The sequence below is a fragment of the Bufo bufo genome, chromosome 6 (genome assembly GCF_905171765.1).
Source record: "Bufo bufo chromosome 6, aBufBuf1.1, whole genome shotgun sequence".
Classification (NCBI taxonomy): Eukaryota; Metazoa; Chordata; class Amphibia; order Anura; family Bufonidae; genus Bufo; species Bufo bufo.
This window is the reverse complement of record NC_053394.1, coordinates 221,986,749-221,999,233: the sequence shown is the minus strand read 5'-3', so window position 1 is coordinate 221,999,233 and position 12,485 is coordinate 221,986,749. Positions and strand designations below refer to the sequence as shown.

Genomic DNA, 12,485 nt, shown 5'->3' with positions numbered 1-12,485 from the left:
TTGCGTAAATCTACCTTGCCAAGGGGTAGGTGTTCCGCAGTCTGGCGCTTTTTTGATGAAAGTACTGACGACAAAAGAATAGTAGTTTGCAACCTGTGCCATACCAAAATGAGAAAGGGTGTGAACACTAGCAACCTCACTACCACCAGCATGATCCGCCACATGGCATCCAAGCACCGTAATAAGTGGGACCATAATCTGTGTCTGCGGGTCACACCACTGCCTCCTCTTCCCCTGTGTTACATGCTGGCCAATTCCCTGTCCAAGGCACAGGCCCGGATGCCTCCCGCCCTGCACCTGGACTTTTGCAAGCACCATCTTGAACGGAAGTGCAAATACCCAGCCACCCACCCACAGGCCATCGCACTAAGTGCGCACCTTTACAAATTTCTGGCCCTGGAAATGTTGCCATTTAGGCTTGTGGACACAAGCGTTCCGCAGCCTGATGTCGGCGGTTGTCCCTCGTTACTATTTTTCCTGGTGTGCTGTCCCCACTTTATATTAGCATGTGTCTCATAATATCACCCGTGCCCTGACCAACGCAGTCAATAGGAAGGCCCACTTAACGACTGACACATGGACAAGTGCTTGTGACCAGGGATGCTACATTTCCATGACGGCACACTGGGTGAACGTTGTGAAGGCCGGGAGCAAGTCGTACCCTGGGATGGCACAGGTGTCACTGACGCCAAGCATTACCGGGCCCTACTTCCATCAGGATTTCCGCCGCCACCTATGTAAGTGGCTGCAACCCCCCCTTCTCCTCTTCCACTTCCACCTCTGAATTGTCATCTTGCAGCACCAATCAGCCAGTAGCTGGAAGCAGTGTAGCACTGCAGTGGAGAAGTGGCAACAGGCCGTGCTGAAACGTATTTGCTTAGGTGATAAACAGCACACCTCTGCAGAGCTGTGGCAGGGTATAAGGGACCAGACTGAGCTGTGGCTCTTGCCACTCAACCAGGCATGGTTGTGTCTGATAATGGCCGCAACTTGGTGGCAGCTTTGGAGCTCGGCAAGCTCACACAAATACCATGCCTAGCCAACGTGTTAAACTTAGTGGTTCGCGGTTTTTCAAAACCTACTCCAATTTGTCTGAGCTACTGGTGAAGGTGCGCCGCGTGTGTGCCCATTTACGAAAGTCATCTACAGCTGCCGCCGGTCTGGCATCGCTGCAGCAGCACTTGCAATTACCAGCTCACCGACTGTTGTGCGACGTGAGAACATGCTGGATCTCCACGTTCCACATGTTGGTCAGGCTTAGTGAGCAGCAGAGGGCAGTAGTGGAATACTAGCTGCAACATGGTAGTCTCCTTTCCAGTCAGCTGCCGCTCTTCACAAGCGACGAGTGGGCATGTCTGACCTCTCTAAAGTTTTACGCAACTTTGAGGAATCAACACAGATGGTGAGCGTCGATAACGCTATTATCAGCATAACCATCCCACTTCCGTTTCTACTGAATCACTCGCTGCTCACAATTAAGGCGGACACTTTTCATGTGGAAATGGGGGAAGACAGTACACAATGTGATAGCCAGACCACCCTCAGTTCGTCTTCTCAGCGCAAATTTGATGATGAGGAGGAGGAGGAACAGGAGACAGTTGCCTCTGCTACAGAGGGTAGTACCTATGGAAGTTTTATTCCATCTGTTCAGCGTGGATGGGTAGAAGAGGAGGAAGAGGATGAGGAGATTGAGAGTCATCCTCCTGATGAGAACAGCAAAGTCTTGTCTGTTGGGACTCTGGCACACATGGCTGATTTTATGTTATGCTGTCTTCCCCGTGACCCTCGCGTTGCACGCATTTTGTCCAACATCGATTACTGGTTGTTCATTCTTCTCGACCCCCGCTACAAAGAGAACTTCTCATCTCTCATTCCTGTGGTAGAGAGGACTAGAAAAATGGTGCAATACCAGAAGGTCCTTGTGGAAAAATTGCTCAAAAAATTTCCAGCTGACAACACTGGCTGCAGAGTACGTAGTTCCTTGGGCAATCAAGGAGGGGAGATAAGGGGAACACACAGCAGTTCCAACAGAGGCAGGACAACACTCTCCAAGGCCCGGGACAGTTTTATGACACCCCGCCAGCACCCTCACCCTGATGTGTGGCCTACTCTGACAAGGAGGGAAACATTTTTGAAGATGTGTCTGAGTCCTCAATGATTCCTCTGTGCCTTACAACTATTGGGTGTTCAAGCTGGACACGTGGCACGAACTGGCGCTCTACACCTTGGAGGTGCTGGCCTGCCCTGCCGCCAGCGTTTTGTCAGAGCGGTATTTATTGCTGCTGGGGGCATAATAACTGATAAGCGCATCCGCCTGTCAACTGAAATTGCTGACTGGTTGACTTATCAAAATGAACAATTCCTGGATTGCCCCTGACTTCTCTACTCCACCAGAGGAAAGTGGCTGAACATAAAGGCACTTTAAATGTGGCTTTTATGGTGTATTGAATACACTGTATTCCCATGCAACCCTTCCACCACAAAAAAGGGTATATGGTTCAATCTTCCTTTTCTCGTCCTCCTCCTCCTCCTCCTCCATCATATCAACATGCATATTAGGCTGCCCTCGCTCCTAATGTTTTAGAGGGTCATCTCAGCAGCAGGCCCTCAACCATAATTTTTTTGATGGTCAGCTCAGCAGCAGGCCCTCACCCATAATTTTTTCCATGGTCAGATCAGCAGCATGCACTCGCCCCTAATGTTTTAGAGAGTTATCGCAGCAGCAGACCCTCACCCCTAATTTTTTAGATGGTCAGCTCAGCAGCAGACCCTCACCCCTAATGTTTTATATGGTCAGCTCAGCAGCAGACCCTCACCCCTAATGTTTTAGAAGGTCAGATCAGCAGCAGACCCTCACCCGTAATTTTTTTAGATGATCAGCTCAGCAGCAGATCCTCACCTCTAATGTTTTAGATGGTCAGATCAGCAGCAGGCCCTCGCCCCTAATGTTTTAGAGAGTCACCAGCAGGCCCTTGCTCCTAATGTTTATGAGGGTCACCATCAGGCCATCAATCATAATTTTTTAAGGGTGTGTATGATGCCCTCCTTTATGTGTAATAAAGGGTGCATTGGAGTGCCGGTTCCTTGTAATTTTTGGCAGCCCTTTCACTTAGTGCATAGGCTTTATGAGTGTAGGAGTCCCACTACCTGAACAATTGTACCACAATGTGAATGGGGTCCTCCTTTATGTGATATCCAGGTTGTATCAGAGTGCCTGTTCCTTGTAATTTCTGGCAGCACCTGCACTTTATATAAAGTAAATATACAGGAAAGAATGTTTCCTAACAATTTTTCCTCTAAAATCGATTTTATCTTCGGTTCTGTACGTATTATTGTCAGTCTGTAAAAGTGGCGTACTACTCGGACAACATCGTTCCCAGCAGCGACCTGGGAGTCCAAGATGCATCCAGACATCCCCATACCCATGCTGTTCCCGAACAATTTCAGTGGTGTTTCAGTCAATTTTGGACCTTTTCATGTGAACCAGACACCCTCCCCTCTTCAGAGTAGGGGGTGCCTGGTTTAAGGCTTGGGTTCTCCCATTGTCTTCCATCGTGCTTGGGTGCTCGGTAGAGCACCCGAGCATCCCGAGGTGTTCTACTGGAGCACCCGAGCACTTTGGTGCTCGACCAACACTAGTGTTGATAAATACTGGTCCCCATTTATCATCGTAATTCATTCCAATGCTGGGAGCAGGGCTCAGTCAAGCTCTTCAATCTCAAATACAACAAAACATGTTTTATTGTTTATTACTTAGTACATCACTTAGTGACAATGCCATGTTGAAGCATTAACATTTACTTCTGATGGACCAAATGTCCCAATCAAAACCTAAAAAACCCAATTCGCCTTCCAGCTCTCTTGCTGGCACTACCATTTTTTCAAAGATACATTTTTGACAAACAGATCTATCCATCAGAATGTCTGTAAATGATATATGAATCATTACTCCAGAAATTGCATTCCATGTCTCCACAGTCAAGTGTTAATAAGAGACAGTTTGCAACTCTGTAGTGAGGAGAAGGGACTTTATCACTATGTCAGACAGCTTATCCTAAGAATTAATAAGTGAGGGGATAAGTATACTGTTGAACATGTAGTACAGATTACATGACCAGAATATAAGGATTCATCCATAAAGAGATATGGAATAAACAAGGATTTCCACCATTATCATTGGCATCTTCAAGAAAATACGTTGGAAACACATCAGGGCAGAGCATGGTTCTTTGTTACCTTACAGCCTTGGAGGATATATGAATCATCAAATGGCTACCTCTCATCCAACACAGAAATTGCATGTATAAGGCCAAGCTATTAGGTCATAAACAGTGGCATACCTTCAGTGGAGGCAGGCCACACTGCTATGGCCAGAGGGAGCCCACCACTGAACTCCTTTTTTATTTCCCAACATGAAAATATTGCATGAAAATGCAGCAGCCACTAGAGGGAGCTCAGTGCAAAGAGATTATTACAGCCTAAAAGGGGTTTTCCCATCACATACAATGGGGGTTTATCTATAGGATATGCCCCTATTGTATGATAGGTGCGGGTTCCATCTCTGGGACCCGCACCTACAACAAGAACGGAGCGGGGAAATAAAAGGAGGGCGCACTGCGCATGCGCAGCCGCCCTCCATTTATTTCAATGGGGCCGCCGAAAATAGCCGAGCGCTGGCTCAGCTAATTCCGTCTGCCCCATAGAAATGAATGGGAGCAGAAGCCGTGCGTGCGCTCCCATTCACTTGTATGGGAGCAGCGGGAAGCAGCACTTTGTGGTGGACGGACCGGGAAACCTGGGGTCCTCCAGCCACCACTCTGCCTGCTCCGTTCTCCTTGTAGGTGCGGGTCCAAGAGGTGGGACCCACACCTATCAGACAATGGGGCCATATCCTAGCAATACGTTCCTATTGTATGTGATGGGAATACCCCTTTAATTTCAGACAATAGTAAGTGTATAAACTCCTATGCACCGAGGTCCCCCTAGTGGTGGCTGGGGCAGCCAGTTTAGTAATATATTATCTGAAGGGCAACAGTGATTTATAATTGTATGGGGGAGATTTATCAATGTATTTATGCCAGTTGTTTGATGTAAATACAGTGAGATATTTTTTTAAGCACCTGTTCCACTGTTTACGACATACAAGTCGGATAAAGTGGGTGAGTCCAAGGGTGACTTTTTATATTACGATTTTTTTAAAATAAAATGTATTCCACTTAATAAAAAAAGTACATTTAAAATTTGTGTTCTGGATTATCTGGGACTAACTGATGCATGCATGCCTCGAAACTGGATGGAGGGCCCATAATAAATTTTGCTATGAAGCCCTATGAGATCTGTGTATGCCACAATCTTAATATTCTATAATGAGTGTATATTATGTCTTTTATTATATGACGACACAGATTTTTATGTTTCCAGAACCCCTTAAGATACAACTGGTAGATGTTTCTGTTCAGGAGACCCTATGTGATATCCTCCAGAGACTACAGGACAGTTCACAGACAGAGGACATGTGTACAATGAAGTCATCAGCAGACCTTATTGTGTCATTGCTTCTTGGTGGTAAGTAAATTGTATTCAAAGGTAATTGTTTTGTAAGATAAAAATAACAATAGGGAAAATGCAAATACAGCCTACTTCCCTATTTTCCGTGAGCCATAACTTTTTTATATTTCCAGTCACATAGCTGTATGAGGGCTTATTTTTTGCAGGGACAAGTTGTACTTTCTAATGCCACCATTAATTATGGCATAAATTGTAGTGGGAAGCGGGAAAAAAATTCCAAATGGGGTGGAATTGAAATAAAAATGCAATCCCTACCACCGTTTTACGGGTTTTGTTCCAACGTTTTGTTTACGACGATACCTCATATGTATAGTTTTTTTTATGTGTAAATAGTCCCATCACTCTTCCTTAGCTTTTGAGGCCTAGACTGTTGTCTATTTCTTTTGTGTATCTGGTGTTTTCCCCTTCCCCATTACCCGTGACATTATCAACCTCCCAAAAAACAGTTATCCTTTGTGTTTTTCAGTGCAGCTATGGATACTGTTTCTGCACTGGTTGATCGCATGCAGGGGCTGTCTATGGCGGTAGCTGACCTCCATACGGCCGTTGCACAATTTCAGAGATCATACGCGGTGGGTTCCAGCAGCGGGAACCAAGCCTGCCCTGAACCTAATGTCGTTCTCCCGGATAGGTTTTCCGGGGGAAGTGACAACTTTGTTCGGTTCAGGGAGTCGTGCAAATTATATTTTAGACTATGTCCAAACTCTTTTGGGGATGAGAGTCAAAGAGTGGGGATTATTAATTAATTACTTAAAGGGCTTCTGTCACCCCACTAAAGTGATTTTTTTTTTTGAGGCTAGTTAAATTAGTTATATTGCGATATATGAAAATATAATTGTGTTACTTACTTTGATCCAGCAGTTTATTAAAAAAACGAAGTTTTATAATATGCAAATTCGGTCTCTACCAGCAAGTAGGGCGGCTACTTGCTGGTAGCTGCTGCAGAAATCCGCCCCCTCGTCGTGTTGATTGACAGGGCCAGCCGGGATCTCCTCCTCCGGCCAGCCCTGTCGGCATTTCAAAAATCGCGTGCCTGTGTTGATTCGGCGCAGGCGCTCTGAGATGAGGAGGCTCGCCTCCTCAGCACTCCCTCAGTGCGCCTGCGCCGATGACGTCTTCTATTTCGGTGATGTCATCGGCGCAGGCGCACTGAGGGAGTTCTGAGGAGACGAGCCTCCTCATCTCAGAGCGCCTGCGCCGAATCAACACAGGCGCGCGATTTTTGAAATGCCGACAGGGCTGGCCGGAGAAGGAGATCCCGGCTGGCCCTGTCAATCAACACGACGAGGGTGGCGGATTTCTGCAGCAGCTACCAGCAAGTAGCCGCCCTACTTGCTGGTAGAGACCGAATTTGCATATGATAAAACTTCGTTTTTTGAATAAACTGCTGGATCAAAGTAAGTAACACAATTATATTTTCATATATCGCAATATAACTAACTTAACTAGCCCCCAAAAAAAAAATCACTTTAGTGGGGTGACAGAAGCCCTTTAAAGGTGACGCTCAGTCTTGGGCTTTCTCCTGGCCAACCGGCTCACAATCCCTCCGGTCGGTAGATTCATTTTTCAGAGCTCTGGGACTTATTTACGATGACCCAGATTGGGTTTCCCTGGCCGAATCTAAGTTGCGTGGGTTGTGGCAGGGACAGCGTTCTGCAGAGTCCTTTTGCTCTGAATTTAGGAGGTGGGCAACTGATAAGGAGTGGGAATGACCCAGCTTTCCGTAGTCAATTCTGTCATAGGCTGTCTGAGAACCTGAAAGACGCCTTGGTATTTCACGAAAATCCAGAATCATTTGAGGCGGCCATGTCTCTAGCGGTACGTATTGATTGACGCCTGAGGGAGAGATCTAAAGTTCCTCTCACCCAGGACGTACTATCATATGGGAAAGTGGCTTCTTCTGACACTCTGGGTAAAGAGACACTCGAGCTCATGTCTGGTGATGAGCCAATGCAATTGGGGCAGGTCACTCCTGGACCAGCTGATAAAAACTTTAGGGTTAAGAAAAGACTTTGCTTTTCGGTGGTAAAGGAGGACATTTTGTTAACATCAAGGTGAAAAAAAATAATATAATGGGCCAGATTTATCATTACTCTGACAGCTCACTCCACTTTCACATATGGCTAAAGTCAGTTTTAGCCAAGTCAGATTTATGATCGGCCCTTTAAGACTGTAATAAATGTGGTTTGACGGTAGCAGTTTATCCGTCAGTAAGCAGCTTTACAAAAGTCGCACATCTTTACGAAAAAGTCGCACGTTTTTATGAAAAAGTCGCATGTTCTATTAAAAAGATAAGCATGGTCCTCACTGGAGTGAAATTGCGACTTTTTTGCGACTTTTAAAATAGTCCCAATAGTGAATCTGTCTAGAGATTCATTTACATAAGAAAACACGCCCACTTTCAGAAAACTGGCGAGCATAGTGCAGAGCAGAAAAAAGTCGCAAATTTGTGCGCAGTTTTAGCGTTTGGGACTTTTTTTGGGACTTTTTCACTCCATTATTCTGACCTGAGCTAATGATAAATCTGGCCCAATGTGTTTAGTCCCCTTCTCACTCTTGGTAGTGTGGGTGGGGAATCTGAGTATGTACTTTTGTCATTTACCAATAGTACCAGATTTCTCCTGCCTGCCAAGGTGGCGTTAGACTCCAAAACTGTGGAAATGGAAGTATTTATTTACAGTGGGGCAGGGGTTAATCTAGTGGATGGCCAGTTTGTCCGCATGCATGGTTTGACAACAAGCGCATTAGACAAAAATATTTCTGTGTTTGAGATTGATACTGCCCCTCTTTCTCAAAAGTGTCTGTCTCAAATGGTGCAGGACATTCGCCTAAAGATCCATTTCATGTTTTGTGCTGAAGAGTTTGCCTGCTCCTCTGGTGCTAGGTTTACCATGGTTAACAATTCACTGCAAAAAATGAACCAAAATGATACGCAACTGACAATACTAGCTAATTCCTCAGGCCGATGTTAAAAGCTGAGAACTTTGCCAATATCTTCCAGTCAGGAACATTTCAGAGCCCCTCATTCACCACGTCACGGTGACTGGAAGATATTGGGAAAGTTCTCAGCTTTTAACATCGGCCTGAGGAATTAGCTACTATTGTCAGTTGCGCAGGGGCGTACATAGAATTCATTGGGCCCCATAGCAGGAATCTGAATTGGGCCCCCATGGTCCTTTCCAAGCCCCGCTGACTACCCATCTCTGGTCCCTCCAACCTTCTCAACCTTCTACCCCAGGCCCTCCCCTCCCTCACCCATGAACTGTAGGTACATTGGTGCTACTTTACTACTGTTTTTGATAACCTGGGGGTTGCTTATGAAACAACATGTACACAAGGGGTGACATTAGTAGGTATAATGTACTATATAGCATTACCGTCCAAGCCCACGTTCACATTACTGTTAGTTTTCCGTTCTTCTGATCAGTCAGAAGATTAAAAAAAGCAATAAAACGAATTCTGTATTTTAAGCATCCATTATGCTCATTTTGCATCCATTTTAGCCATTTGCATCTGAGATACGTTATTTTAGACGGTAGGAAAAAAAAATACTTTGTGTAGAACTTTTTTTTTACATAAAAAAAAAACATATCATACTGAAATGGCTAAAGAGGATGCAAAATGTGCGTAACTGAGCATAACGGATGCTTAAAATACAGGATCTGTATTTATCTTTTCTTCTGACGGATCAGAAGAATGGAAAACGGAACAGTGATGTGAATCTGGCCTAAGGCTTCATTCATATCTCAGGTGACTATATCCAGCATTGCTAGATTCTGCTGTTCACCATTGATGCCCAACCAGCACCCTCCAGCTGTTGTAATACTACAACTCCCAGCATGCCTGGACAACCTAAAGCTATTAGGGCATGCTGAAGGGCTGCAGGTTGAGCTTTCCTGCCATAGACTATGGCAGACTACCACCAGGGTGTTCTATTGGTGAAGGGCAGAAACCAGCAGTGGTGGATTAGTGAACTCCGGCAGGATGTTCTCTACCACAGGGATCAGCAACCTCCAGTACTCCAGCTATTGTGAATCTACAACTCCCAGCATGCTTCACTCACTTCTGTCTGAGAACAGCCAAGCAAGTGTGCATGCTGGGAGATGCAGTTTCCCCACACCTGGAGTGCCGAAGGTTGCCGACCCCTGCTCTACCAGATGCCGATCACCAGAGATGTGAAGGAAATGCAGCGATCAGATGGCTTTATTTTGTCCAGGTTCAGAGCTGAACCCCGGACATAACCCCTTCTTCCCCCACTCAGCCCCTGTGACATCAGCGTCGGAGCATTTCCCTTGCCCTGCGCTGAATCTAGAGATTTTTTCTGGAGATTCAGTGATGTCACGGGATCTGCAGTAAAAGTCCTTGCCCTGTGCAATTCAGCGCAGTGCAAGGGAGAGCATTGGAGCATGAAATGTTACCGGTGCTCATATGGGGCTGAGTGGGGGGAGAAGTGAATATGACAAACCCTTTAAGGCTACTTTCACACTGGCCTTTCTGGGTCTGCTTGTAAGATTCGTTTCAGGGCTCTCACAAGCGGCCCAAAATGGATCAGTTTAGCCCCCATGCATTTTAAATGGATAAGGATCCGTTCAGAATGCATCAAATTGGCTGTGTTTGGTCTCTGTTGCGTTTTTTAGACGATCACTAAAACGCAGCTTGCAGCGTTTTGGTGACCGTCTGACTATGCATAGCCAAACGGATCTGTCCTGACTTACAATGTAAGTCAATGGGGACAGATCCGTTTTTCACTGACACAATATGGTGCAATTGAAAACGGATCTGTCCCCCATTGACTTTCAATGTAAGTCAAGACTGATCCGTTTTGACAAACTTTTTTTTTAATGAATAATGCAAAAGGATCTGTTATGAACGGATACAAGTGTTTGCATTATCGGTGCGGATCCGTCTGTGCAGATACAAGACGGATCCGCACCGAACGCAGGTGTGAAAGTAGCCTAACAGCCACAGCCATAATTAGTATTGAGTGAACTTGTATTTTCAAGTTCGGCGTACAAGGTGCGGGTTATCTAAGAATTCCGTTATGGATTCTGCTACCACGGACCATAGTAGAATTCTATGATGGCATAGCATGGTCAGCATAGACTTCTATTATGACTGAATGCAATACGGAAAGCCTCTTATAGGCTTCCGTGGTAGATGCCGTCATAGAATTCCGTTGTGGTCCGTGGTACCGGAATCCATAACGACACCAGTTCGCTCAACACTACTCATAACGCATTAACTAAATGTGAAAACTCATCAAGGGTGTGTTACATCTGTGTGTGTATATATATATATATATATATATACACACAGACACATCATATATACTGTACATATAGTACACACACACACACACACATATATACTTTTACTCAGTCATTCACATATACATTAGACAATTACACACACATATATCACATACATATGTACAGAATACAGTACACTACACAGGCATAAGTACAAGTATGTAAACACACACATATTACACTGGCACACACTTAGCTTCTGAGCAGGTCTCCAGGGTAAACAGTCAGGATTGATGAGAGGACATCTTCTCCTCAGCAGGGCAGTGCAGCAGGCTCTCTTCCCCACTTCCTCTGTCCCGACTGCTATACAAGGATTACATACCAGCAGAGGAGGGCTCTGCAGTGTGCCAGGACAGGGAGGAGGAGCAGAGTGGGGGAGGGGAGCACTAGGGAGGCTTCTGATGGCAGCAGCACATCTTGCTGTAGCTTCTGAAAAACAACCTCTCCTCAGCAGTGCAGCCCCTGAGGGCATGTGCAGGCTGCTGACTGATGCCTGGAGGCATCTCCTCATGGTAGGATCGAGCCCTTGCTGGGGCACATCGTGCAGAGGAGAAACAGTGAGGAGAGCTGAAAGGCTGAGCCAGAGGCCCTGGCAAGGACTCTGGACTGAGTTGTTGTGCTAATTGTAATAAGTGGGCGGGGTCTTTCCTCCACAGTCGGGCCCTCTTCCCTTACGGGCCCCATAGCAGTTGCGTGGTCTGCCTCTATTAGAGGTACCACCACTGCAGTTGCGTATCATTTTGCTGCATTTTTTGCAGTGAATTGTGTATGTATATTTTTTCAGTGAGTTTTTGTCCTTATGTGTATAGAATGTGCCACTTTATTTTGTTGGTAACATTCTTTTGCACCTGGTAGCTTCTGTGTCACATGGTCTGTTGTGGGTGCAGCTCACAGCTTTATTTCACCTCACAATGCATTTGTGATACCACTATGGAGGCATGTGAGCCTGGCTGTGAGTTAATTGCACTGTTCAGACCCTGTTCACACACCACGGGCAGTTTAGTGGTAGGACCCCATGCGTGCTGAGACACCGTGACGTGGTGCATGAGGGGCTCTGATATGTTCCTGACTGGAAGATATTGGCAAAGTTCTCAGCTTTTAACATCGGCCTGAGGAATTAGCTAGTATTGTCAGTTGCGCATCATTTTGGTGCATTTTTTGCAGTGAATTGTGTATGTATATTTTTTCATCTGCACAATGTATCATTTTGTGTAAGATGTTCTTGTGGTGCATGCGGTCTGCACCAGCATCCTCAATTGTACGCATTATTTGCTGGGGATTGCCGTAGTCTGCGGACCGCATGTGGAGGAATTGCTCCCCCGGTTATAGACACGCTACAGTGTATGGGTTTGGAGCATTTTCACCCGTTTAGGACACTTTTTTAAGCGAGTTTTTTTACCATGGTTAACCAAACATAACCCTACCATCGATTGGCAAGCGAGACAGATTCTCGATTGGAGTCATTACTGCATTGACAACTGTCTCAGCATGTCGCTTTCTGTTGTAACTACTAAAATTTTACCTTCTTTCCTTTCTGATTTTTATGATGTTTTCTCTGAGGGTGGAGACCAGGAGTTGCCTCCTCATCGGGAGTATGATTGCCCCGTC

At 45.7% G+C, this 12,485-nt stretch overlaps 1 protein-coding gene across 5 annotated transcripts in view; it reads left to right on the top strand.

Moving 5' to 3' along the window:
* LOC121004861 (rap1 GTPase-GDP dissociation stimulator 1-like) overlaps positions 1 to 12,485 on the top strand; it is a 354,733-nt gene that overhangs the window by 239,207 nt on the left and 103,041 nt on the right. For all 5 annotated transcript variants that reach the window (XM_040437255.1, XM_040437258.1, XM_040437256.1 and 2 more), the window contains one exon: positions 5,422 to 5,565. In XM_040437255.1, coding sequence (XP_040293189.1) covers positions 5,422 to 5,565 — 144 coding nt within the window. The remainder of the gene's footprint in view (positions 1 to 5,421; positions 5,566 to 12,485) is intronic.